The 27,963-nt window shown below is 55.6% G+C and overlaps 1 protein-coding gene across 2 annotated transcripts in view; it reads left to right on the plus strand.

The window, feature by feature from the left end:
- The window catches only part of BCAM (basal cell adhesion molecule (Lutheran blood group)), a 205,100-nt gene that overhangs the window by 78,080 nt on the left and 99,057 nt on the right, over positions 1 to 27,963 (plus strand). For both annotated transcript variants that reach the window (XM_078651272.1, XM_078651273.1), the window contains exons 2-3: positions 17,966 to 18,096; positions 18,221 to 18,437. In XM_078651272.1, coding sequence (XP_078507398.1) covers positions 17,966 to 18,096; positions 18,221 to 18,437 — 348 coding nt within the window. The remainder of the gene's footprint in view (positions 1 to 17,965; positions 18,097 to 18,220; positions 18,438 to 27,963) is intronic.

The following is a 27,963-nucleotide window of genomic DNA, read 5'->3' on the forward strand; positions in this document are numbered from 1 at the left end:
CTGCATGGAAGGGAGGTGTACAGTGTGCAGGAGGGTGAGACGCTGATGTCCTGCTGCAATGACTGCATGGAAGGGAGGTGTACAGTGTGCCGGAGTGTGAGACACTGGCATCCTGCTGAAACGACTGCATGGAAGGGAGGTGTACAGTGTGCAGGAGGGTGAGACGCTGGCATCCTGCTGCAATGACTCCATGGAAGGGAGGTGTACAGTGTGCAGGAGGGTGAGACGCTGGCATCCTACTGCAATGACTGCCTGGAAGGGAGGTGTACAGTGTGCAGGAGGGTGAGACGCTGATGTCCTGCTGCAATGATTGCATGGAAGGGAGGTGTACAGTGTGCAGGAGGGTGAGACGTTGGCATCCTGCTGCAATGACTGCATGCATTAGAGCTGTACAGTGTGCAGGAGGGTGAGACGCTGGCATCCTGCTGAAACGACTGCATGGAAGGGAGGTGTACAGTGTGCAGGAGGGTGAGACGCTGGCACCTGCTGCAATGACTGCATGGAAGGGAGGTGTACAGTGTGCAGGAGGGTGAGACGCTGGCATTCTGCTGCAATGACTGCATGGAAGGGAGGTGTACAGTGTGCAGGAGGGTGAGACACCGACGTCCTACTGCTATGACTGCATGGAAGGGAGGTGTACAGTGTGCAGGAGGGTGAGACGCTGGCATCCTGCTGCAGTGACTGCATGGAAGGGAGGTGTACAGTGTGCAGGAGGGTGAGACGCTGGCATCCTGCTGCAGTGACTGCATGGAAGGGAGGTGTACAGTGTGCAGGAGGGTGAGACGCTGATGTCCTGCTGCAATGACTGCATGGAAGGGAGGTGTACAGTGTGCAGGAGGGTGAGACACTGGCAACCTGCTGAAACGACTGCATGGAAGGGAGGTGTACAGTGTGCAGGAGGGTGAGACGCTGGCATCCTGCTGAAACGACTGCATGGAAGGGAGGTGTACAGTGTGCAGGAGGGTGAGACACTGACGTCCTACTGCTATGACTGCATGGAAGGGAGGTGTACAGTGTGCAGGAGGGTGAGACGCTGATGTCCTGCTGCAATGATTGCATGGAAGGGAGGTGTACAGTGTGCAGGAGGGTGAGACACTGGCATCCTGCTGAAACAACTGAATGGAAGGGAGGTGTACAGTGTGCAGGAGGGTGAGACGCTGGCATCCTGTTGAAACGACTGCATGGAAGGGAGGTGTACAGTGTGCAGGAGGGTGAGACACTGACGTCCTACTGCTATGACTGCATGGAAGGGAGGTGTACAGTGTGCAGGAGGGTGAGACGCTGGCATCCTGCTGAAATGACTGCATGGAAGGGAGGTGTACAGTGTGCAGGAGGGTGAGACACTGGCATCCTGCTGCAGTGACTGCATGGAAGGGAGGTGTACAGTGTGCAGGAGGGTGAGACGCTGATGTCCTGCTGCAATGACTGCATGGAAGGGAGGTGTACAGTGTGCAGGAGGGTGAGACACTGGCGTCCTGCTGAAATGACTGCATGGAAGGGAGGTGTACAGTGTGCAGGAGGGTGAGACGCTGGCATCCTGCTGCAGTGACTGCATGGAAGGGAGGTGTACAGTGTGCAGGAGGGTGAGACGCTGATGTCCTGCTGCAATGACTGCATGGAAGGGAGGTGTACAGTGTGCAGGAGGGTGAGACGCTGGCATCCTGCTGAAATGACTGCATGGAAGGGAGGTGTACAGTGTGCAGGAGGGTGAGACACTGGCATCCTGCTGCAGTGACTGCATGGAAGGAAGGTGTACAGTGTGCAGGAGGGTGAGACGCTGGCATCCTGCTGCAGTGACTGCATGGAAGGAAGGTGTACAGTGTGCAGGAGGGTGATACACTGACGTCCTGCTGCAATGACTGCATGGAAGGGAGGTGTACAGTGTGCAGGAGGGTGAGACGCTGATGTCCTGCTGCAGTGACTGCATGGAAGGGAGGTGTACAGTGTGCAGGAGGGTGAGACGCTGATGTCCTGCTGCAGTGACTGCATGGAAGGGAGGTGTACAGTGTGCAGGAGGGTGAGACGCTGGCATCCTGCTGCAATGACTGCAAGGGAGGTGTACAGTGAGCAGGAGGGTGAGACGCTGGCACCCTGCTGCAGTGACTGCTTGGAAGAGAGGTGTACAGTGTGCAGGAGGGTGAGACGCTGGCATCCTGCTGCAGTGACTGCATGGAAGGGAGGTGTACAGTGTGCAGGAGGGTGAGACGCTGATGTCCTGCTGCAGTGACTGCATGGAAGGGAGGTGTACAGTGTGCAAGAGGGTGAGACGCTGGCATCCTGCTGTAATGACTGCATGGAAGGGAGGTGTACAGTGTGCAGGAGGGTGATATGCTGACGTCCTGCTGCAATGACTGCAAGGGAGGTGTACAGTGTGCAGGAGGGTGATACGCTGACGTCCTGCTCCAGTGACTGCATGGAAGGGAGGTGTACAGTGTGCAGGACGGTGAGACGCTGGCATCCTGCTGCAGTGACTGCATGGAAGGGAGGTGTACAGTGTGCAGGAGGGTGATACGCTGACGTCCTGCTGCAATGACAGCAAGGGAGGTGTACAGTGTGCAGGAGGGTGATACGCTGACGTCCTGCTACAATGACTGCAAGGGAGGTGTACAGTGTGCAGGAGGGTGATACGCTGACGTCCTGCTGCAATGACTGCAAGGGAGGTATACAGTGTGCAGGAGGGTGAGACGCTGACGTCCTGCTGCAGTGACTGCATGGAAGGGAGGTGTACAATGTGCAGGAGGGTGAGACGCTGACATCCTGCTGCAGTGACTGCATGGAAGGGAGGTGTACAGTGTACAGGAGGGTGAGACGCTGGCATCCTGCTGCAGTGAGTGCATGGAAGGGAGGTGTACAGTGTGCAGTAGGGTGAGACGCTGATGTCCTGCTGCAGTGACTGCATGGAAGGGAGGTGTACAGTGTGCAGGAGGGTGAGACGCTGACGTCCTGCTGCAGTGACTGTATGGAAGGGAGGTGTACAGTGTGCAGGAGGGTGATACGCTGATGTCCTGCTGCAATGACTGCAAGGGAGGTGTACAGTGTGCAGGAGGGTGAGACGCTGACGTCCTGCTGCAGTGACTGCATGGAAGGGAGGTGTACAGTGTGCAGGAGGGTGATACGCTGACATCCTGCTGCAATGACTGCAAGGGAGGTGTACAGTGTGCAGGAGGGTGATACGCTGACGTCCTGCTGCAATGACTGCAAGGGAGGTGTACAGTGTGCAGGAGGGTGATACGCTGACGTCCTGCTGCAATGACTGCAAGGGAGGTGTACAGTGTGCAGGAGAGTGAGACGCTGACGTCCTGCTGCAGTGACTGCATGGAAGGGAGGTGTACAGTGTGCAGGAGGGTGAGACGCTGACGTCCTGCTGCGGTGACTGCATGGAAGGGAGGTGTACAGTGTACAGGAGGGTGAGACGCTGGCATCTGCTGTAATGACTGCATGGAAGGGAGGTGTACAGTGTGCAGGAGGGTGAGACGCTGGCATCCTGCTGCAGTGACTGCATGGAAGGGAGGTGTACAGTGTGCAGGAGGGTGAGACGCTGGCACCTACTGCAATGACTGCATGGAAGGGAGGTGTACAGTGTGCAGGAGGGTGAGAAGCTGGCATCCTGCTGCAGTGACTGCATGGAAGGGAGGTGTACAGTGTGCAGTAGGGTGAGACGCTGATGTCCTGCTGCAGTGACTGCATGGAAGGGAGGTGTACAGTGTGCAGGAGGGTGAGACGCTGACGTCCTGCTGCAGTGACTGCATGGAAGGGAGGTGTACAGTGTGCAGGAGGGTGATACGCTGACGTCCTGCTGCAATGACTGCAAGGGAGGTGTACAGTGTGCAGGAGGGTGATACGCTGACGTCCTGCTGCAATGACTGCAAGGGAGGTGTACAGTGTGCAGGAGGGTGATACGCTGACGTCCTGCTGCAATGACTGCAAGGGAGGTGTACAGTGTGCAGGAGGGTGAGACGCTGACGTCCTGCTGCAATGACTGCAAGGGAGGTGTACAGTGTGCAGTAGGGTGAGACGCTGATGTCCTGCTGCAGTGACTGCATGGAAGGGAGGTGTACAGTGTGCAGGAGGGTGAGACGCTGACGTCCTGCTGCAGTGACTGCATGGAAGGGAGGTGTACAGTGTGCAGGAGGGTGATACGCTGATGTCCTGCTGCAATGACTGCAAGGGAGGTGTACAGTCTGCAGGAGGGTGAGACGCTGACGTCCTGCTGCAGTGACTGCAAGGGAGGTGTACAGTATGCAGGAGGGTGATACGCTGACGTCCTGCTGCAATGACTGCAAGGGAGGTGTACAGTGTGCAGGAGGGTGAGACGCTGACGTCCAGCTGCAATGACTACATGGAAGGGAGGTGTGCAGGAGGGTGAGACGCTGACATCCTGCTGCAGTGACTGCATGGAAGGGAGGTGTACAGTGTGCAGTAGGGTGAGACGCTGATGTCCTGCTGCAATGACTACATGGAAGGGAGGTGTACACTGTGCAGGAGGGTGATACGCTGACATCCTGCTGCAGTGACTGCATGGAAGGGAGGTGTACAGTGTGCAGTAGGGTGAGACGCTGATGTCCTGCTGCAATGACTGCATGGAAGGGAGGTGTACAGTGTGCAGGACGGTGAGACGCTGACGTCCTGCTGCAATGAATGCATGCATGAGGTGTACAGTGTGCAGGAGGGTGAGACGCTGACGTCCTGTTGCAATGACTGCATGGAAGGGAGGTGTACAGTGTGCAGGAGGGTGAGACACTGACGTCCTGCTGCAGTGACTGCATGGAAGGGAGGTGTACAGTGTGCAGGAGGGTGAGACGCTGACGTCCTGCTGCAGTGACTGCATGGAAGGGAGGTGTACAGTGTGCAGGAGGGTGAGACGCTGACGTCCTGCTGCAATGACTGCATGGAAGGGAGGTGTACAGTGTGCAGGAGGGTGAGACGCTGACATCCTGCTGCAATGACAGCATGGAAGGGACGTGTACAGTGTGCAGGAGGGTGAGACGCTGACGTCCTGCTGCAATGACTGCATGGAAGGGAGGTGTACAGTGTGCAGTAGGGTGAGACGCTGATGTCCTGCTGCAGTGACCTCATGGAAGGGAGGTGTACAGTGTGCAGGAGGGTGAGACGCTGGCATCCTGCTGCAATGACTGCATGGAAGGGAGGTGTACAGTGTGCAGGAGGGTGAGACGCTGACGTCCTGTTGCAATGACTGCATGGAAGGGAGGTGTACAGTGTGCAGGAGGGTGAGACGCTGGCATCCTGCTGCAGTGACTGCATGCATGAGAGGTGTACAGTGTGCAGGAGGGTGAGACGCTGACGTCCTGTTGCAATGACTGCTTGGAAGGGAGGTGTACAGTGTGCAGGAGGGTGAGACGCTGACGTCCTGCTGCAGTGACTGCATGGAAGGGAGGTGTACAGTGTGCAGGACGGTGAGACGCTGACGTCCTGCTGCAATGAATGCATGCATGAGGTGTACAGTGTGCAGGAGGGTGAGACGCTGACGTCCTGCTGCAGTGACTGCATGGAAGGGAGGTGTACAGTGTGCAGGAGGGTGAGACGCTGACGTCCTGCTGCAATGACTGCATGGAAGGGAGGTGTACAGTGTGCAGGAGGGTGAGACGCTGACATCCTGCTGCAATGACTGCATGACAGGGACGTGTACAGTGTGCAGGAGGGTGAGACGCTGACGTCCTGCTGCAATGACTGCATGGAAGGGCTGTGTACAGTGTGCAGGAGGGTGAGACGCTGACGTCCTGCTGCAGTGACCTCATGGAAGGGAGGTGTACAGTGTGCAGGAGGGTGAGACGCTGGCATCCTGCTGCAATGACTGCATGGAAGGGCTGTGTACAGTGTGCAGGAGGGTGAGACGCTGACGTCCTGCTGCAGTGACTGCATGCATGAGAGGTGTACAGTGTGCAGGAGGGTGAGACGCTGGCATCCTGCTGCAATGACTGCATGGAAGAGAGGTGTACAGTGTGCAGTAGGGTGAGACGCTGATGTCCTGCTGCAATGACTACATGGAAGGGAGGTGTACACTGTGCAGGAGGGTGAGACGCTGGCATCCTGCTGCAATGACTGCATGGAAGAGAGGTGTACAGTGTGCAGTAGGGTGAGACGCTGATGTCCTGCTGCAGTGACTGCAAGGGAGGTGTACAGTGTGCAGGAGGGTGAGACGCTGGCGTCCTGCTGCAGTGACTGCATGGAAGGGAGGTGTACAGTGTGCAGGAGGGTGATACGCTGACGTCCTGCTGCAATGACTGCAAGGGAGGTGTACAGTGTGCAGGAGGGTGATACGCTGACGTCCTGCTGCAATGACTGCAAGGGAGGTGTACAGTGTGCAGGAGGGTGATACGCTGACGTCCTGCTGCAATGACTGCAAGGGAGGTGTACAGTGTGCAGGAGGGTGAGACGCTGACGTCCTGCTGCAATGACTGCAAGGGAGGTGTACAGTGTGCAGGAGGGTGAGACGCTGACGTCCTGCTGCAGTGACTGCATGGAAGGGAGGTGTACAGTGTGCAGGACGGTGATACGCTGACGTCCTGCTGCAATGACTGCATGGAAGGGAGGTGTACAGTGTGCAGTAGGGTGAGACGCTGATGTCCTGCTGCAGTGACTGCATGGAAGGGAGGTGTACAGTGTGCAGGACGGTGAGACGCTGACGTCCTGCTGCAGTGACTGCATGGAAGTGAGGTGTACAGTGTGCAGGAGGGTGATACGCTGACGTCCTGCTGCAATGACTGCAAGGGAGGTGTGCAGTCTGCAGCAGGGTGAGACGCTGACGTCCTGCTGCAGTGACTGCAAGGGAGGTGTACAGTATGCAGGAGGGTGAGACGCTGACGTCCTGCTGCAATGACTGCATGGAAGAGAGGTGTACAGTGTGCAGGAGGGTGAGACGCTGGCATCCTGCTGCAATGACTGCATGGAAGAGAGGTGTACAGTGTGCAGTAGGGTGAGACGCTGACGTCCTGCTGCAATGACTGCATGGAAGGGAGGTGTACAGTGTGCAGGAGGGTGATACGCTGACGTCCTGCTGCAATGACTGCATGGAAGGGAGGTGTACAGTGTGCAGGAGGGTGAGACGCTGATGTCCTGCTGCAGTGACTGCATGGAAGGGAGGTGTACAGTGTGCAGGAGGGTGAGACGCTGACGTCCTGCTGCAGTGACTGCATGGAAGAGAGGTGTACAGTGTGCAGGAGGGTGAGACGCTGGCATCCTGCTGCAATGACTGCAAGGGAGGTGTACAGTGAGCAGGAGGGTGAGACGCTGGCATCCTGCTGCAGTGACTGCTTGGAAGAGAGGTGTACAGTGTGCAGGAGGGTGAGACGCTGGCATCCTGCTGCAGTGACTGCATGGAAGGGAGGTGTACAGTGTGCAGGAGGGTGAGACGCTGATGTCCTGCTGCAGTGACTGCATGGAAGGGAGGTGTACAGTGTGCAAGAGGGTGAGACGCTGGCATCCTGCTGTAATGACTGCATGGAAGGGAGGTGTACAGTGTGCAGGAGGGTGATATGCTGACGTCCTGCTGCAATGACTGCAAGGGAGGTGTACAGTGTGCAGGAGGGTGATACGCTGACGTCCTGCTCCAGTGACTGCATGGAAGGGAGGTGTACAGTGTGCAGGACGGTGAGACGCTGGCATCCTGCTGCAGTGACTGCATGGAAGGGAGGTGTACAGTGTGCAGGAGGGTGATACGCTGACGTCCTGCTGCAATGACAGCAAGGGAGGTGTACAGTGTGCAGGAGGGTGATACGCTGACGTCCTGCTACAATGACTGCAAGGGAGGTGTACAGTGTGCAGGAGGGTGATACGCTGACGTCCTGCTGCAATGACTGCAAGGGAGGTATACAGTGTGCAGGAGGGTGAGACGCTGACGTCCTGCTGCAGTGACTGCATGGAAGGGAGGTGTACAATGTGCAGGAGGGTGAGACGCTGACATCCTGCTGCAGTGACTGCATGGAAGGGAGGTGTACAGTGTACAGGAGGGTGAGACGCTGGCATCCTGCTGCAGTGAGTGCATGGAAGGGAGGTGTACAGTGTGCAGTAGGGTGAGACGCTGATGTCCTGCTGCAGTGACTGCATGGAAGGGAGGTGTACAGTGTGCAGGAGGGTGAGACGCTGACGTCCTGCTGCAGTGACTGTATGGAAGGGAGGTGTACAGTGTGCAGGAGGGTGATACGCTGATGTCCTGCTGCAATGACTGCAAGGGAGGTGTACAGTGTGCAGGAGGGTGAGACGCTGACGTCCTGCTGCAGTGACTGCATGGAAGGGAGGTGTACAGTGTGCAGGAGGGTGATACGCTGACATCCTGCTGCAATGACTGCAAGGGAGGTGTACAGTGTGCAGGAGGGTGATACGCTGACGTCCTGCTGCAATGACTGCAAGGGAGGTGTACAGTGTGCAGGAGGGTGATACGCTGACGTCCTGCTGCAATGACTGCAAGGGAGGTGTACAGTGTGCAGGAGAGTGAGACGCTGACGTCCTGCTGCAGTGACTGCATGGAAGGGAGGTGTACAGTGTGCAGGAGGGTGAGACGCTGACGTCCTGCTGCGGTGACTGCATGGAAGGGAGGTGTACAGTGTACAGGAGGGTGAGACGCTGGCATCTGCTGTAATGACTGCATGGAAGGGAGGTGTACAGTGTGCAGGAGGGTGAGACGCTGGCATCCTGCTGCAGTGACTGCATGGAAGGGAGGTGTACAGTGTGCAGGAGGGTGAGACGCTGGCACCTACTGCAATGACTGCATGGAAGGGAGGTGTACAGTGTGCAGGAGGGTGAGAAGCTGGCATCCTGCTGCAGTGACTGCATGGAAGGGAGGTGTACAGTGTGCAGTAGGGTGAGACGCTGATGTCCTGCTGCAGTGACTGCATGGAAGGGAGGTGTACAGTGTGCAGGAGGGTGAGACGCTGACGTCCTGCTGCAGTGACTGCATGGAAGGGAGGTGTACAGTGTGCAGGAGGGTGATACGCTGACGTCCTGCTGCAATGACTGCAAGGGAGGTGTACAGTGTGCAGGAGGGTGATACGCTGACGTCCTGCTGCAATGACTGCAAGGGAGGTGTACAGTGTGCAGGAGGGTGATACGCTGACGTCCTGCTGCAATGACTGCAAGGGAGGTGTACAGTGTGCAGGAGGGTGAGACGCTGACGTCCTGCTGCAATGACTGCAAGGGAGGTGTACAGTGTGCAGGAGGGTGAGACGCTGACGTCCTGCTGCAGTGACTGCATGGAAGGGAGGTGTACAGTGTGCAGGACGGTGATACGCTGACGTCCTGCTGCAATGACTGCATGGAAGGGAGGTGTACAGTGTGCAGTAGGGTGAGACGCTGATGTCCTGCTGCAGTGACTGCATGGAAGGGAGGTGTACAGTGTGCAGGAGGGTGAGACGCTGACGTCCTGCTGCAGTGACTGCATGGAAGGGAGGTGTACAGTGTGCAGGAGGGTGATACGCTGATGTCCTGCTGCAATGACTGCAAGGGAGGTGTACAGTCTGCAGGAGGGTGAGACGCTGACGTCCTGCTGCAGTGACTGCAAGGGAGGTGTACAGTATGCAGGAGGGTGATACGCTGACGTCCTGCTGCAATGACTGCAAGGGAGGTGTACAGTGTGCAGGAGGGTGAGACGCTGACGTCCAGCTGCAATGACTACATGGAAGGGAGGTGTACAGTGTGCAGGAGGGTGAGACGCTGACATCCTGCTGCAGTGACTGCATGGAAGGGAGGTGTACAGTGTGCAGTAGGGTGAGACGCTGATGTCCTGCTGCAATGACTACATGGAAGGGAGGTGTACACTGTGCAGGAGGGTGATACGCTGACATCCTGCTGCAGTGACTGCATGGAAGGGAGGTGTACAGTGTGCAGTAGGGTGAGACGCTGATGTCCTGCTGCAATGACTGCATGGAAGGGAGGTGTACAGTGTGCAGGACGGTGAGACGCTGACGTCCTGCTGCAATGAATGCATGCATGAGGTGTACAGTGTGCAGGAGGGTGAGACGCTGACGTCCTGTTGCAATGACTGCATGGAAGGGAGGTGTACAGTGTGCAGGAGGGTGAGACACTGACGTCCTGCTGCAGTGACTGCATGGAAGGGAGGTGTACAGTGTGCAGGAGGGTGAGACGCTGACGTCCTGCTGCAGTGACTGCATGGAAGGGAGGTGTACAGTGTGCAGGAGGGTGAGACGCTGACGTCCTGCTGCAATGACTGCATGGAAGGGAGGTGTACAGTGTGCAGGAGGGTGAGACGCTGACATCCTGCTGCAATGACTGCATGGAAGGGAGGTGTACAGTGTGCAGTAGGGTGAGACGCTGATGTCCTGCTGCAGTGACCTCATGGAAGGGAGGTGTACAGTGTGCAGGAGGGTGAGACGCTGGCATCCTGCTGCAATGACTGCATGGAAGGGAGGTGTACAGTGTGCAGGAGGGTGAGACGCTGACGTCCTGTTGCAATGACTGCATGGAAGGGAGGTGTACAGTGTGCAGGAGGGTGAGACGCTGGCATCCTGCTGCAGTGACTGCATGCATGAGAGGTGTACAGTGTGCAGGAGGGTGAGACGCTGACGTCCTGTTGCAATGACTGCTTGGAAGGGAGGTGTACAGTGTGCAGGAGGGTGAGACGCTGACGTCCTGCTGCAGTGACTGCATGGAAGGGAGGTGTACAGTGTGCAGGACGGTGAGACGCTGACGTCCTGCTGCAATGAATGCATGCATGAGGTGTACAGTGTGCAGGAGGGTGAGACGCTGACGTCCTGCTGCAGTGACTGCATGGAAGGGAGGTGTACAGTGTGCAGGAGGGTGAGACGCTGACGTCCTGCTGCAATGACTGCATGGAAGGGAGGTGTACAGTGTGCAGGAGGGTGAGACGCTGACATCCTGCTGCAATGACTGCATGGAAGGGACGTGTACAGTGTGCAGGAGGGTGAGACGCTGACGTCCTGCTGCAATGACTGCATGGAAGGGCTGTGTACAGTGTGCAGGAGGGTGAGACGCTGACGTCCTGCTGCAGTGACCTCATGGAAGGGAGGTGTACAGTGTGCAGGAGGGTGAGACGCTGGCATCCTGCTGCAATGACTGCATGGAAGGGCTGTGTACAGTGTGCAGGAGGGTGAGACGCTGACGTCCTGCTGCAGTGACTGCATGCATGAGAGGTGTACAGTGTGCAGGAGGGTGAGACGCTGGCATCCTGCTGCAATGACTGCATGGAAGAGAGGTGTACAGTGTGCAGTAGGGTGAGACGCTGATGTCCTGCTGCAATGACTACATGGAAGGGAGGTGTACACTGTGCAGGAGGGTGAGACGCTGGCATCCTGCTGCAATGACTGCATGGAAGAGAGGTGTACAGTGTGCAGTAGGGTGAGACGCTGATGTCCTGCTGCAGTGACTGCAAGGGAGGTGTACAGTGTGCAGGAGGGTGAGACGCTGGCGTCCTGCTGCAGTGACTGCATGGAAGGGAGGTGTACAGTGTGCAGGAGGGTGATACGCTGACGTCCTGCTGCAATGACTGCAAGGGAGGTGTACAGTGTGCAGGAGGGTGATACGCTGACGTCCTGCTGCAATGACTGCAAGGGAGGTGTACAGTGTGCAGGAGGGTGATACGCTGACGTCCTGCTGCAATGACTGCAAGGGAGGTGTACAGTGTGCAGGAGGGTGAGACGCTGACGTCCTGCTGCAATGACTGCAAGGGAGGTGTACAGTGTGCAGGAGGGTGAGACGCTGACGTCCTGCTGCAGTGACTGCATGGAAGGGAGGTGTACAGTGTGCAGGACGGTGATACGCTGACGTCCTGCTGCAATGACTGCATGGAAGGGAGGTGTACAGTGTGCAGTAGGGTGAGACGCTGATGTCCTGCTGCAGTGACTGCATGGAAGGGAGGTGTACAGTGTGCAGGAGGGTGAGACGCTGACGTCCTGCTGCAGTGACTGCATGGAAGTGAGGTGTACAGTGTGCAGGAGGGTGATACGCTGACGTCCTGCTGCAATGACTGCAAGGGAGGTGTGCAGTCTGCAGGAGGGTGAGACGCTGACGTCCTGCTGCAGTGACTGCAAGGGAGGTGTACAGTATGCAGGAGGGTGAGACGCTGACGTCCTGCTGCAATGACTGCATGGAAGAGAGGTGTACAGTGTGCAGGAGGGTGAGACGCTGGCATCCTGCTGCAATGACTGCATGGAAGAGAGGTGTACAGTGTGCAGTAGGGTGAGACGCTGACCTCCTGCTGCAATGACTGCATGGAAGGGAGGTGTACAGTGTGCAGGAGGGTGAGACGCTGGCATCCTGCTGCAATGACTGCATGGAAGGGAGGTGTACAGTGTGCAGTAGGGTGAGACGCTGATGTCCTGCTGCAATGACTGCAAGGGAGGTGTACAGTGTGCAGGAGGGTGAGACGCTGACGTCCTGCTGCAGTGACTGCATGGAAGGGAGGTGTACAGTGTGCAGGAGGGTGATACGCTGACATCCTGCTGCAATGACTGCAAGGGCGGTGTACAGTGTGCAGGAGGGTGATACGCTGACGTCCTGCTGCAATGACTGCAAGGGAGGTGTACAGTGTGCAGGAGGGTGATACGCTGATGTCCTGCTGCAATGACTGCAAGGGAGGTGTACAGTGTGCAGGAGGGTGAGACGCTGACGTCCTGCTGCAGTGACTGCATGGAAGGGAGGTGTACAGTGTGCAGGAGGGTGAGACGCTGACGTCCTGCTGCGGTGACTGCATGGAAGGGAGGTGTACAGTGTACAGGAGGGTGAGACGCTGGCATCTGCTGTAATGACTGCATGGAAGGGAGGTGTACAGTGTGCAGGAGGGTGAGACGCTGGCATCCTGCTGCAATGACTGCATGGAAGAGAGGTGTACAGTGTGCAGTAGGGTGAGACGCTGATGTCCTGCTGCAATGACTGCATGGAAGAGAGGTGTACAGTGTGCAGTAGGGTGAGACGCTGACGTCCTGCTGCAATGACTGCATGGAAGGGAGGTGTACAGTGTGCAGGAGGGTGAGACGCTGGCATCCTGCTGCAATGACTGCATGGAAGGGAGGTGTACAGTGTGCAGGAGGGTGAGACGCTGACGTCCTGCTGCAGTGACTGCATGGAAGGGAGGTGTACAGTGTGCAGTAGGGTGAGACGCTGATGTCCTGCTGCAATGACTACATGGAAGGGAGGTGTACAGTGTGCAGGAGGGTGAGACGCTGACATCCTGCTGCAGTGACTGCATGGAAGGGAGGGGTACAGTGTGCAGGAGGGTGAGACGCTGGCATCCTGCTGCAGTGACTGCATTGAAGGGAGGTGTACAGTGTGCAGGAGGGTGAGACGCTGATGTCCTGCTGCAATGACTACATGGAAGAGAGGTGTACAGTGTGCAGTAGGGTGAGACGCTGACGTCCTGCTGCAATGACTACATGGAAGGGAGGTGTACAGTGTGCAGTAGGGTGAGACGCTGACGTCCTGCTGCAATGCCTGCATGGAAGGGAGGTGTACAGTGTGCAGGAGGGTGAGACGCTGGCATCCTGCTGCAATGACTGCATGGAAGGGAGGTGTACAGTGTGCAGGAGGGTGAGACGCTGGCATCCTGCTGCAATGACTGCATGGAAGGGAGGTGTACAGTGTGCAGGAGGGTGAGACGCTGGCATCCTGCTGCAATGACTGCATGGAAGGGAGGTGTACAGTGTGCAGGAGGGTGAGACGCTGGCATCCTGCTGCAATGACTGCATGGAAGGGAGGTGTACAGTGTGCAGGAGGGTGAGACGCTGGCATCCTGCTGCAATGTCTGCATGGAAGGGAGGTGTACAGTGTGCAAGAGGGTGAGACGCTGGCGTCCTGCTGCAGTGACTGCATGGAAGGGAGGTGTACAGTGTGCAGGAGGGTGAGTGAGGGGTGATAGTGACTGCATGCATGTGAGGGGAGGGGAGGGGTTGATATCCTGCCCACTGTGACTTCATCAGAGCCCGAGTGTTGAGGGGGGGCGAGGAGACGTGGGCGGGGCCACAGAGGCCTATATATGAAGGGGTGTTGATTGAAGGCTGCTGGCAGGTGGCCTGGAGGGGGGGGGGGGACTCATGACTTCACCCTCTGCTGTCCTCACTGGGGAGGGGGGGCTGGGGGGGGGGCTGGGACCTGCTTCTTGAGTCTGGTGTCTCCATGAGTTCTGAGAAGCATCATAAAATTATTACTATTTTTTATTTAATGCATTTTTATAAAGCGTGGACTTTACCCAAAGGTGTCAGAGGCTTCACAATAGAACCAGGTAAAAAGTCCAATAAAGCAACAGATGGCAGTCGCACAAAAAACAAAAAACACACTAGGATTATGACCGTACAGGCATAGATTACATATTTACAATAATGACAGAGCTTCCTTGAGGGACGTGGAAAGGGGTGCATTACTTTTGGAGGTGTCTCTGGAGGAGGAGAACTTTGAGGTCCCTTTTCAAGGCCCGGGAGGAGGTGGTGGTCCGGAGCTGAGGCGGAAAGGAGTTCCAGATTCTCACTGCGTTGCCTGAAAAGGATTGGGCCATAGAGTTTCAGTTTATCCGCCAGGTAGCGGGGAGAGGAGGAGTGCAAGGCTTTGTGGGTAATGCAGGCAGTCTTGTAGATAGCTCTAGCCTCGAAGGGAAGCCAGCGGAGGGTGGATAACATCGGTGTGATGTGGTCGCTTCTTTTGGCCCCATAGATGAACCGAGCTGCTGAATGGAGAACAGACTTAAGTGGGGACAGGTGGGATTTGGGGAGGCCGGTAAGAAGAGAGTTGCAGTAGTCCAGTCTGGAGAGGACCAGCGATTGCACCAGGGTTATAAGGTCCTGCTCCGCGAAGAAGCGCGAATCCCCCAAAGAAGGCGCAGTTGATAACGAGCAGACTTTGGCATTGATGTGGGAGAGTAGATTGAGGCTCAAAAGAGAGAGCTTTGGGGTTCAGCTGGATGTCTTGGGGGTCACCTGAGAGGCGCCCCCTGCCCCCCCCACTCTAACTCAAGTACACGTGATCCTCCGAGCACAAACACCAGATATTCTGAGACATGTTTGTTGGGGTTTTGAGATGAGAGCAGCAGCCTCACAAGATGAGCCTGTTACATTGTTACACGTGTGCTCCGTACAAGGTTCACGTGTGCTCCGTACAAGGTTCAAGTATCGAAGCAGAGAGCTTTCAATGAACCTTACACTGTTAACACGTGTGTTCCATGCAAGGTTTACACGTGCGCTGTGCAAGGTTCAAGTATCGAAGCACAGAGCTTGCGGTACACTTTACATTGTTACGTGTGTGCTCCGTGCAAGGTTCACATGTGCTCTGTGCAAGGTTCATGTGTGTTCCCTGAAGGTTCACGCATCAAAGCAGCGAACTTGCAGTACACCGTAATTTCTTACACGTCTGCTCCATTCAAGGTTCACGTGTGTGCTTTGCAAGAGTCAAGACTCGCAGCCGAGAGCTTGTGGCACACATTACATTGTTTACACGTGTGCTACGTGCAAGGTTCAAGGATTGAAGGAGAGTCCCACAGTGCACTGAGGCCGAGTGAAGGAAGTGAAAGAGCAAAGTAGTTTCAGACCCATCAAATTGTAGAGATAAAGATATATGTATGTATATAAGTAGGCGTGTATGTATGCATTCATATACATATGTATGTGCACATTTGTATGTATGCTCCTCCTATCTGCAGGTTCCTCCTCCTCCTCTCTGCAGGCTCCGCCTCTCTGCAGGCTCCGCCTCTCTGCAGGCTCCGCCTCGCTGCAGGCTCCTCCTCGCTGCAGGCTCCTCCTCTCTCTACAGGATCCTCCCCTCCTCACTGCAGGCTCCTCCTCTCTCTGCAGGCCCCTCCCCCTCCTCTCTGCAGGCTCCTCCCCTCCTCTCTGCAGGCTCCTCCCCTCCTCTCTGCAGGCTTCTCCCCCTCCTCTCTCACAGGCTCCTCCTCTCTCACAGGCTCCTCCTCTCTCACAGGCTCCTTCTCTCTCGCAGGCTCCTCTCTCGCAGGCTCCTCCTCCTCCTCTCTGCAGGCTCCTCCTCTTCCTCTCTGCAGGCTCCTCCTACTCCTCTCTCTGCAGGCTTCTCCTCTCTGCAGGCTCCTCCTCCTCCTCTCTGCAGGCTCCTCCTCTCTGCAGGCTCCTACTCTCTCTGCAGCAGGCGCCTCCTCCTCTCTGCAGGCTCCTCCTCTCTGCAGGCTCCTCCTCCTCTCTCTGCAGGCTCCTCCTCCTCTCTGCAGCCTCCTCCTCCTCTCTCTGCAGGCTCCTCCTCCTCTCTCTGCAGGCTCCTCTCCTCTCTGCAGGCTCCTCTGCCTCCTCTCTCTGCAGGCTTCTCCTCTCTCTGCAGGCTCCTCCTCCTCTCTGCCCCGGCTCCTCCTCCTCTCTGCCCCGGCTCCACCTCCTCTCTCTGCAGGCTCCTCCTCCTCTCTGCAGCCTCCTCCTCCTCTCTCTGCAGGCTCCTCCTCCTCTCTCTGCAGGCTCCTCCTCCTCTCTCTGCACGCTCCTCCTCCTCTCTCTGCTGCTTCCTTTTCTTCTCTGCTTGCTCCTCCTCTCTGCTTCCTCCTCCTCTCTGCTTCCTCCTCCTCTCTGCAGGCTCCTCCTCTCTCTGTGCAGGCTCCTCCTCCTCTCTCTGTGCAGGCTCCTCCTCTCTCTGTGCAGGCTCCTCCTCCTCTCTCTGTGCAGGCTCCTCCTCCTCTCTCTGTGCAGGCTCCTCCTCTCTCTGTGCAGGCTCCTCCTCTCTCTTTGCAGGCCCCTCCTCCTCTTTGCAGGCTCCTCCTCTTTGCAGGCTCCTCCTCTTTGCAGGCTCCTCCTCCTCTCTCTGCAGGCTCCTCCTCCTCTCTCTGCAGGCTGCTCCTCCTCTCTCTGCAGGCTGCTCCTCCTCTCTCCGCAGGCTGCTCCTCCTCTCTCTGCAGGCTGCTCCTCCTCCCTGCAGGCTCCTCCTCTCTGCTTCCTCCTCCTCTCTGCTTCCTCCTCCTCTCTGCTTCCTCCTCTTCTCTGTGCAGGCTCCTCCTCCTCTCTCTGTGCAGGCTCCTCCTCCTCTCTCTGCAGGCTGCTCCTCTCTCTGCAGGCTCCTCCTCTCTCTGCAGGCTCCTCCTCTCTCTGCAGGCTCCTCCTCTCTCTGCAGGCTCCTCCTCTCTGCTTCCTCCTCTTCTCTGATTCCTCCTCCTCTCTGCTTCCTCCTCTTCTCTGCTTCCTCCTCCTCTCTGCTTCCTCCTCTTCTCTGTGCAGGCTCCTCCTCCTCTCTCTGTGCAGGCTCCTCCTCCTCTCTCTGTGCAGGCTCCTCCTCCTCTCTCTGTGCAGGCTCCTCCTCCTCTCTCTGCAGGCTCCTCCTCCTCTCTCTGCAGGCTCCTCCTCCTCTCTCTGCAGGCTCCTCCTCCTCTCTGCAGGCTCCTCCTCTCTCTGTAGGCTCCTCCTCTCTCTGTAGGCTCCTCCTCTCTCTGTAGGCTCCTCCTCCTCTCTGTAGGCTCCTCCTCCTCTCTGCCGGCTCCTCCTCTCTGCCGGCTCCTCCTCTCTGCCGGCTCCTCCTCTCTGCCGGCTCCTCCTCGCTGCAGGCTCCTCCTCACTGCAGGCTCCTCCCCCTCCTCTCTGCAGGCTCCTCTCCTCCTCTCTGCAGGCTCCTCCCCCTCCTCTCTGCAGGCTCCTCCTCCTCTCTGCAGGCTCCTCCTCCTCTCTGCAGGCTCCTCTTCTCTTTGCAGGCTCCTCCTCCTCTTTGTAAGGTCCTGTTCTTTGCAGGCTCCTCCTCCTCTCTGCAGGCTCCTCCTCCTTTCTGCAGGCTCCTCCTCCTTTCTGCAGGCTCCTCCTCCTCTCTGCAGGCTCCTCCTCCTTTCTGCAGGCTCCTCCTCCTCTCTGCAGGCTCCTCCTCCTCTTTGCAGGCTCCTCCTCCTCTCCACAGGCTCCTCCTCTCTGTAAGGTCCTCTTGTTTGCAGGTACTTCCTATCCACAGGATTGTGGCTCTCGACGTGTGGTTCTCTTCTCTCTGGTGACTGCTGCCTTCTCTTGATGCTGCGTGTGATGTTGAAGATGTTCCCATGATGGTGACTCTCTTTTCTTCCCAGGATGCCTTGCTGCGGTGAGTGTTTCTGTGCCCTCGGAGATGGAGGTTGAGCTGGCCAAGCGAGCCGTCATCCCCTGCACACACACGGTCTCTGGGAAGCCCGCCTCTCGCCAGGTGGAGTGGTTCATTGTAAGTATCCTGCTCAGGGGTTGGGCCTCCCTGTGGGGTGTCATTGCTGAGTGACCTTAGACTGGAGACATGGAATGGATTCCTCCTAACCTTGATTCTGTGCTCCCTCTTCTGCACCCAACAGACTGACAAGAACTTCCAACGCCAGCGAATCGCCTACCGCGACGAGAGCATGACCATGGTGGACGATAACACCGACTACTCTTCGAGGGTCTACATGGACGGCGACTTCTCCCTGGTCATCAACGAGGTGGACCTCATGGACGAGAGGTCGTTCCACTGCCAAGTAACAGCCGGAGCGGCGGGTGGTGGCGAAGGGATGACCACTCTCAAGGTCTTCGGTGAGCTGAGAAGGGTTGAGTGGACTGCACCCTGGGGTGGAGGATAAATGTTGCTCTTGGTGGGTGGTAAACTACGGGGAGTTTTGACTGATGTGTAAACCTCTGAGTTTTCAGTGGCGTGGCCAAAGCTGCAGTCTGCGTGAGAGGACGGAAGACCCGGTACGGCGTTGGGTGGGGGTGGATGGATGACCATGAACTTCTCATTCAGTCCTGAACCTGAGCCACCAGCATGGAAGGAGATCCACGGGTTTCCACCGCTAGGTCGCGTCTCTGCAGAGATTTGTCCCACCTGAGCTGCCTCATGGTGTCTGGTTGCCGCCCGGGGGTCAGTGGCTGAAGTGTGTGGTTGGCTGCTGCAGGAAGGGGGCAGTCTTCTGGAGGGTGAAATATGAGTGTGTCCCAGACTCTTTTTTTATAAATTCTTTTTATTAAACATAAAACATATGCGCAGACAGAAAACAATATGGTGCGTACGCTGGATGCCTTGATATAAACATCAGTTCACAGGGTCCCACATTTCAAATCCCCACGCAGCCCGCCTTCACAATCATCAGAATCTGGAGTCCTGTGTTCTTCATCCGTTCCGTTTTCTAACCTGGGCTATCCCGCGTGCCTCCGCACTCTATTCCTATATTTCGTCCAAGCCCCCCATATCTTTTCCCATTTGCGTGGGCAGCCTCTGCTCTGGTATATGGACTGTTCCGCTCGTTGGCACCAATCAAGGTCCTTATTCCAGGCTTCCCGTGTTGGAGCCTACCCCCCACCTGATGCTCGGGCAATACTCCTCCGGCCAAGGCGAGCCATATCTTGTCCCATATCGGCCAGACTGTCTCACCCGTCACTCCCAGGATACGCCACCTTGCCTCCACCGGGACCTGTGTTCCCGCCACTGTCGCCATCACCTGGGCCAAACCCCTCCAGAACCTTTGAATCCTGGGGCAGGACCACAGAATATGGAAGAACGAGCCCGTCTCGCCGCGCCCTCTCGCACACTCCTCTGAATCACTGGGACCAATGCGATACTGGACGGTCCTTGGGATATAGGACATATGCAGTATCCGGAGCTGAATCAGCCTGAACCGTGCCCTTATAGCTATATCTCTGGGGCTGGGCGTGGCTTCGGCCCAGTCATCATCCTCCAAGAGACCCACATCCGACTCCCATGTCCCCCTCAAGGAGCCCGTGCAGTCTGGGGAGTTGTTTACTAGTTTCCTGTAAGGGAGGGATATGGCTCTATCGATCATTGGGTGGAGTAAAAGTCTGTCTTCCTGTGGAGTGTATTTAAGTAGCGATTCCCCTTCCGTCATATGACATTGGAGTACATGTCGCAATTGTAGGTACCTAAAGTATACCCCCGACCCATCTGGAATTCCATCTGTAGACTACTAAAATCCATCATTCTCCTTCCTCTCCAGACGTCTTTCAAGAGGTCTGTACCTATCAGTCCCCATCTATTAAGCCTCTTACTTGTCTCACCTCACCTAGGAAATCTCCCTCCCACACAGGGGTTTGCTCCGTAAGCTTGGCCTCTCGACCTACCAACTTCGTTGCTTTCCTCCAAGCAGTAACTACTGTCTGTGTGTGTGTCGGGAGTGTCGTGTTGCTTTTTCCCCCCTGTATAACTCAGCCAAATAGCTGCCCTTTCCCCTGCTAACCCGATAGGTCAGCTCCTCGTTCAGCAAGAAGAGACACCCCTTTATATTGATGCGTTGTGCCGCCCAATAATACTTCCTAATGTCTGGATGGCCCGTCCCCCCTCATACACCCCCTGTTGTAGCTTCTTCAATGCAATCCTGGGGCTGCCACCCCCCCACAACAACCTGCTCTGACTCACCTGCTCGAAAGAAAGCTTCTGATCTCTGATACGGTGTGTTCTGTATTGCGTACAGGAAGCGAGGCGGAGCCATCATTTTAAACAAGACCGCTCTACCGATAAGGGAGACTGGTAGATGCCGCCAGTGGGCCACACCCCCCCTCAGCCTGTCCAACGGCGCATATACATTTCACTGCCTGAACTCCTCCTCCGACTTAGTGATCCAAATGCCCAGGTATTTGAATTTCTCTTTATGGACTCGCCCCTTACACACCGACGTCAGGGCTGGGGTCTCGCCCGACAGGGAGAACACCAAGGGCTTGTCCCAGTTTATTCGATACCCCAGATAAGTGCCAAATGTCTGTAATATATGGATGAGCCTGTGAAACGTTTGTAGGCGTACAGCAGGATGTCATCTGCATAGAATGAGATGCGTTCCTCCTACATCAATGCCCCTCACCAGAGGGTCCACCCCCCGCACCCAGGTTGCCAGTGGTTCAAACGCCTGTGCAAAAAGTATTGATGAGAGCGGGCAGCCCTGGCGTGTACCGGATGCAGTTAAAAAAATCTGAACACTGCCCCATTAACCCTAACCTGTGCCAGCAGGGCGGTATATAGGAGCCTTATCCATGCACCGAAACCCGGGCCAAAACCCAGTTTGTCAAGAACGGCAGATAGGTATGGTCACTCTATACTATTGAATGCCACATGGGCGTCGAGTGACAAGAGTGCCGCTAGTTCCCCGCTTGTTTATTTACCATATGCATTTCTCCATATAGGCGACGGAGATTCAGCCTAGTACTTCTGCGTGGCATAAAACCTGACTGATCAGGATGTATGAGGGATTGTATCACCGGGTCCAGTCTATTAGCTTGTACCTTTGCCAGCACCTTGGCCTTGAAATTGAGCAGCGAGATAGGTCTATAAGAACTTTAGAGATTGCAGGGTTTCCCTTTTTAGGTCGAGCCTACGCAGTGCGCAGGTGCTGCTCTAGAAAATGACCTCATGGAATCACTTCAGCTTTTCAGCAAACTCATGCGTGTGGCTAACAAAAAGCCACACGTATGAGTTTGCTGAAAAGCTGAAGTGATTGGCCATTGTGTGTGGCTTTCAAAAATGAAAGCACGAACTTGGCCAAAGGCGGTTGCATGTCCCACCTTTCCCAGTAAATGTTTCCTTCCACTGCCTACAGCTGTCTGGAGCGAGCAGCGGCGCGCAGGGTGCCATCTGTTGTGGCTCATATTACAAAGCTCGCATTTTCTTTCACGGCCGCGCTTGTCTTCCTTACAGCGCGCGCACCACTCACGTGACGCTGCAGCTGCACTCCTTGCATCCCACGGCATTTTGCCTGCAGGAGCGAGCAGCTGCAGTGCCTCCTTGTTTATTATTTCCTACAAATCATTCCCTTTTTCTTACCTACATCGTTCCCTTCTTTATATCCTTCCCTCTCCCCTGCTTCCTTCAGTTTTAGGTTTCTTCGTTCCCTATCCTCTGAGTCTTTAGTCTCGCCTTCCCTCCCACTCCACACTTTAGGTGTTACGTGCTTGCCTCCAGATGCAATAGCAGCAGGTGTGCCCTGCGCAGGGCACCTCAGCTCACCTCTGTTTTGCGCCTCCTGCTGCGGAGCCCACGGCAGATAAACTCTTGCTGCGGTAACTCGCGCCTCACATCCCCGGGCACGTCACAGAGCCCAGGAAGAATGCCCTGCTCTCTACAGTGCAGCGGTGCCCTGCCCACAACCACCCCACGGATTCCGCGGTGCCCTGCCCTCACCCATCCCACGGATTCCGCGGTGCCCTGCCAACACCCATCCCACGGATTCCGCGGTGCCATGCCCACACCCAGCCCACGGATTCCACGGTGCCATGCCCACACCCACCCCACGGATTCCACGGTGCCCTGCCCACACCCACTCCACGGATTCCTGCATGATGAAGAGGAGGAGGAGGAGGAGGGATTTGGGATCTGAACTGTGAACAGGCACTGTCTGGCAACGCGTGGGGCACCCCCACATTGTTACTGCTCACCACGTATTAGACGGCTCTTCCCAGGTCTCAGGTCCTAAATGGGAGGGGAAGGGAAAGAGACTTCGAACAGCTGCATCACAACTTATAGGAACTCATCTGAAGAGTTAACAAACACTCTCTTGCAAATGCAACATGCCTCCCTGGAGATCTGAGGGCTGGAGGACAGTAAATGTATGTGTCTTGTAAAGCGCACTGCTGCCCGGAGGCGTTGTGGCGCTGTAGACCGCTGGGGAACCCGTCCTGGCTTTCCCTGTGAGATGGTCCCTACTGGGTATCTCCAAGGTGAAACCAGGCATCCCCGGCGAATGTGGGGGGGCCGTTGTAGAGATGAGGCAAGCTAATGCCCAGAGTTGCAGAGTGTGATCCCTGGTTAGAGTAGGCGCTGAGGCGAGAATTATCGCGTCCGCTGACCCTGGTCCACGACCCTGCCGCGTCGGGAATTGAACCCTGGTCCCGGGCCATTCTCTGCTTCCGGGTCTGCCGCCTCTAACCAGTGAGCCACACCACTCCATAGTGGGGGTCTTAACATTTGAATAGGTGCAAGGCTGAGGCTGGGCCCTTGTGTGCATTTAAAACCTTTTTGGAGAGATTGGCGTTTTTGTGTGGCTTGGACGGAGTTACCTAGACGCCGCTTGTCTGCGCCACATAACCCTGACCTGCTAAGCTACCCCGTCTCCTAACTCGTGGAAACCCGAATAATCGACTTGGAAATGCCTCGGCCGTTCAGTTTGCTCCTCTTTGGATACCGAAGTATAATGAAGGATCCTTCTTTCATCTTGAAATCCTCAGGGCATTGAGTCTGCAGCTCCACGGGGGTCCCTTCAGAGGGACCTCTCGGCGGATGCGGAGCTCAGCTTGGTTTACACCCGAGACACTTTAATAACATTCATGCCTGCAATAGTTGTGTAGTACACGGTGAAAGACAGGGTTACAGTCAAGGAGTGATCGACGGGACAGGGGGTTGTGGGCAGATAATGGCTCGTGCTGTCCTGTTCTTGAAAGAGCCGAGTCCACTCTCTCCTGCCTTGCAGCAGGCTTGATGGATACAGGGAGATTATTCAAACCCTGGGTGCATCGATGGGAAACGCCTGCTGCCTTGTATTTTGTTTTTTGTGTTTTTTTTGTCTCCCTTCTGGTGTCCTGGCTGCAGGAGTGCTCAGTGCTTCCAGAGAGGGGGAGCTTGTCAGCCAGATGGGCGCGGGTGTGAACTGTGGTGATTTTGTGAAACCGTGAGCTGGTTTTGGGAATGGTGCAGGCCTCAAGCGAAGGCACTGAAGTCACATCAGGGGGGCGGTGAACTGATCATACGTTTCCAGGCCCCACGTTAGGAGAGCTTTGTTGTGTAAGATGCCCTGGAGTGGCTGCAGTCCCTGTGAGTCTGGGGGGGGGGGGGGGCTGTAGTCACTGTGGAGTCTGGGGGGGGGGGGGCTGCAGTCACTGTGGGGTCTGGGGGGGCTAGAGGCAGGCTGCTCCATCATACAAGGGCTTGAGCTGCAGTTATCAAGGTCCTTTCTGGGAGGAACTGATCCCTTCCTTCCACAGAGTGCTGTCCCCAGGCCACACATGGAGAGGCTTCTATCTTATCGCGTTGTTTACAATAGTGAACCAGGGGTTCTGGCCAGAGGCCCCCTGGTCCTGTCTGACCCAAGCAGCAATGCCTGGTGTGTCCCTCTTCAGGGGCCTGACAGGCTCTGCCCTGTCTGTGTCCCTCCTCAGCGGGGGGGGGGGGGGGGTTCCAAGACCTGAGATGCCCTCAGTAGCTGCACGAAGGAAGGAAGTGATGTCACTTCCTAAAGTTGAGGATGCTGGGAAATGGTGTTGGTACTTCCTGTAGATCTGTCCAAAGAATAATGAGCTCCACTTGTCTGGTTTCTTGTTTAAACAAGTGACGTCATATAGCTATTGAGTCCGTCCGTGACCCCAGAGGATGAGGGAACGTCCGCATGGGCTGCCGCGTTCCCTCCATGCAGATTAGGATATGACCGCCAGGGTGGCGGTCACATCCTCTATCTTTAACATTGTGGCGGGTGCGGCTTCAAGCTGCACCCACCACAATGTTAAAAATGCATGCACCGCATTTGCGTGCACAAAGCGGCAGGCACCGCGTGGTGCCTGCTGCTTTGTTCGCGCAAATGCAGGGGGGTACCATAGGTACCCCCCATGTGCACCCCCCACCCCCTTCACCCAGGGGGCCCGCAACGGGCCCCCGAAGTGAAGGTCCGTATGCTTTTCCACGGCGGAAAAGCCGCCGTGGAAAAGCATACATTTTACACCATCCTAATATGGCTGGCGGTGTCTGATAGACACCGCCAGCCATGTGAGAGCTTTTCCGCCGCGGTTGTAAGCCAACCGCGGCGGAAAAGCGGCGGACTGAAACCAGGACTCACCAGCCATCCTAATGTGGCGGTGGGTCTTTGGTGGGTCCGCAGAAGATTTTCCGCATCCGCCGGGCCGGCGGTGGCTTCCGCCGGCCAGGAGGATGCGGAAAATCGTCCATCATAATGTGCCCCAAAGTGATTTGCCCAGGATCACAGGTCGTTGGGCCAATGCCCAAATTCATACTTTGTCCCCCAGCTCTGAAATCAGCACCTTTCACTGCTATGTTATAGCTTTTCCCCAATGACATATGCCTCTCTTAATTTGTATAGTAGTGCTTAATTTGAGCAGGTGATTTGTGGAACTCACCACAGCACTTAATTATAAACACTGGCACTTATAGCTCAACCTGGACCCGGCGTTTTTGGAGTGCTTTTTATAAGCATTACTTAAGGACATATTACTTTATGGAACAAGCACGGTGATTTTTGTAGGTTGAGGAATCTTGGTTCCCCTGAGAACCAGGACTTCGCTTGGCTTGATTATGTCGGCCATGGGCCTGAGACCTATCGTGACATCAGTCACAGGATGCCCAGATGAAATATATATCTGTTAGTTCAGCGCCAAGGTACCCCAGTGCTGGGGGAACGTGCGCTTTACAAATACACGTGTTATGTTATGTAAAGGAAACAAAAACAATTATTATTTTATTACAACTTCTCAACATGCTGCACAGCAGGTTCACTGCTCTACAACAGCCTAAACACATTAGCAGAGCAAATAAGTCTGGCAAAACACTTATAAGGTCACAAAGGCAAGACGTATTGGCTATGCCAATGCTTGTTTTGGTGTACCATATTTGCCAATCTCAAGTCTTCCGGCAGCTGTCCATCTACCTTTACCATGTGCGGGGCAATTATCCCCGCCACACACACATAGATTAGTACCCTATGGCCCCTTCTTTTTCCTCTGTTTTCGGTTCAGTTTCGGTTGCCTCCACCGCCTCTGCTCCAAGTGTCGGTAATGCCATATCCTTTAACAGCTCACTGCTGTCAATCCACTCTTTCGGGGGGCGATTGGTATATCCCCTCGTAGTACGAAGCAGCGATTGGTATATCCCCTCGTAGTACGAAGCAGCGATTGGTATATCCCCTCATAATACGAAGCAGCGATTGGTATATCCCCTCGTAGTACGAAGCAGCGATTGGTATATCCCCTCGTAGTACGAAGCAGCGATTGGTATATCCCCTCATAGTACGACGCAAATGCCTCGGCTATATCTGCGCTAGACCCCCACTCACCGGCCTTGGGGGTCTGAATTTCGGGGACCCAATTGCGGCTCCTATCCCTCCTCTCCAACCACACGATTCATTTATTGGCCTTGTCACCTAGATCATATATACGCCTCTGTGTTGCTGTCGCATGCGTGTGGGCCACACCCTCCTCCAAGTCTCTGAGTTCTTTTTGCTTTAGCTTACGCGCATGTTTGTGTCCGGGTCCTGCTTTGGGATCCGAGCCCATTTCTCTTTCAATATTCACTATTTCTTGTTCCAGACTATCGCACTGCGCGCATCTTTCCTTGCGTTTAGCCCTGGTCACCGCCTGCACAAAGTCTCTGGCCACCGCCTTGTATGCCTCCCAGAGTGTACCGCATGACTCTGCGGAGCCCGAGTTTTCAGCAAAGTAGTGTTCTGTACGTTCCACAAACTGTTCCCTAGACTCGTGGTCTCTGAATTGGAGTGGATCGAGACGCAGCGGGAGAGCCCAGTCCCGCACAGGGCCATGCAAAAGTACTTTGACTGGCGAGTGGTCCGATATCCCATGAGCACTATGGCACCCCCTTTGGAACAGTCCCACGGTGGTGGTGTGCGTGAACATGTAGTCCAACCTTGACACACGGCCATGCGCCGCTGAGGTATGAGTGTACTGTCTTGTAATAGGGTTATGTCACCCCCACACATCTACCAGACCCAATGCCTTCACTAAACATTCAACGGTTGTGGCGCCTTTGCTCTAAGGGGCAGCGTATCTCGGTCCAATTTCAGTGACATCGTTGCGTTCATGTTACCACCCAGTATCAAAATACCCATGGGCATTATAAGGAGCAGTTTGCTAAGCTCTGGGAATGTTACCCCGTGCGGCCTCAGTGGTATGTATGCCAAGCATGAATTAAGGATCCGACTCCCTCATGCCCCCGATAGCATGACATACCTTCCCATTGGATCACAACATGTGCGGTCCTTCACTGGTGCCACCGTATTTTAGATAAATATTGCCGTACCTCTGGAGTCGGTTGTAAACCCTGCATGTGCCAGTGGTGTATACCCGAATCGATTGAGTGCTAGGTAATTATTACCCTTCAAATGCGTCTCTTGAAGAAGCACCAGGTCCGGTGATTGTCAGTGAAGATACGCTTAATTTTGTGCCCCAGCCCGTTCACGTTCCACGATATCACCTTCAGTGTTTTAACTTAATGCATTTCCACATTCATGTTGTATGTGGTTGTTGTATGTGGTTTGCTCCTCCCTCCCATCCCACTCACTCTGCCTCCTCCCTCCCCTGTGAGTCTGTATGCTTCCTACTGTCCCAGCAACATGTCCCTTGTTGGGATTATATCATTTCTTAAGCGTATATAACAAAAAACTGTATAACATAAACCCTGTATCAATTCTTCCCCTCCTTGCTACCTTGCACCATAGGTCTAAAACTACCCACATCCCCAATTTGCAGAGTGCCTGTCGCCCAGTAAACAGTCAATTTGTTCTGGGGCTGATTGATGCCGCCTCCCTTTCCCCCTCAGAAGCCCCAGCCCCGCCCTTGTCCTCCATTTTAACATGCAGTGCGTGTTCAAGTTCTGTCTCGCTGTGCGGCCGTATAGCTTATTTGCCCACCAGGTACAAGGAGTCTGTACTACTGTTCATGATACCCTTTGCATCAAGTATCTTCCTGAACCATCGCTGACCTGCGCTAACTGTTAGTTATCTTTTCGGCATCATAAATGTAAACACTACTTTCCTTTCCTCTTCGTTCCAACTGTTGGACTCACCGATCGTGAGCCTCTGGACCGCTTCTCCCCATTTTCTACCTCTCCTTGTCAGCTTGGGAACCCTGGATTGTGGCTTCGGTCTCCGTGCCGCTCTTGACCTGGGAGCTGGTTTTCTTTTTGGATTCGCCCTCCCTGCAGCCATTCTTGCACCTCTGAGGGAGCCGTGCAGTACCACAAGCTGCTATTCTTAATCACTCTGAGCTTTGCAGGAAAGAGCATCATGTACTTCAGGCCCTTCTCTTTGAGGGTGCGCTTTACCCCATCGGAAGAGCGTTGTTTCTGCTGCACTATCAGGGTGTAGTCCAGAAAGAATCTCAGGACAGT

This window comes from Lissotriton helveticus, chromosome 7 (assembly GCF_964261635.1).
Source record: "Lissotriton helveticus chromosome 7, aLisHel1.1, whole genome shotgun sequence".
Lineage (NCBI taxonomy): Eukaryota > Metazoa > Chordata > Amphibia > Caudata > Salamandridae > Lissotriton > Lissotriton helveticus.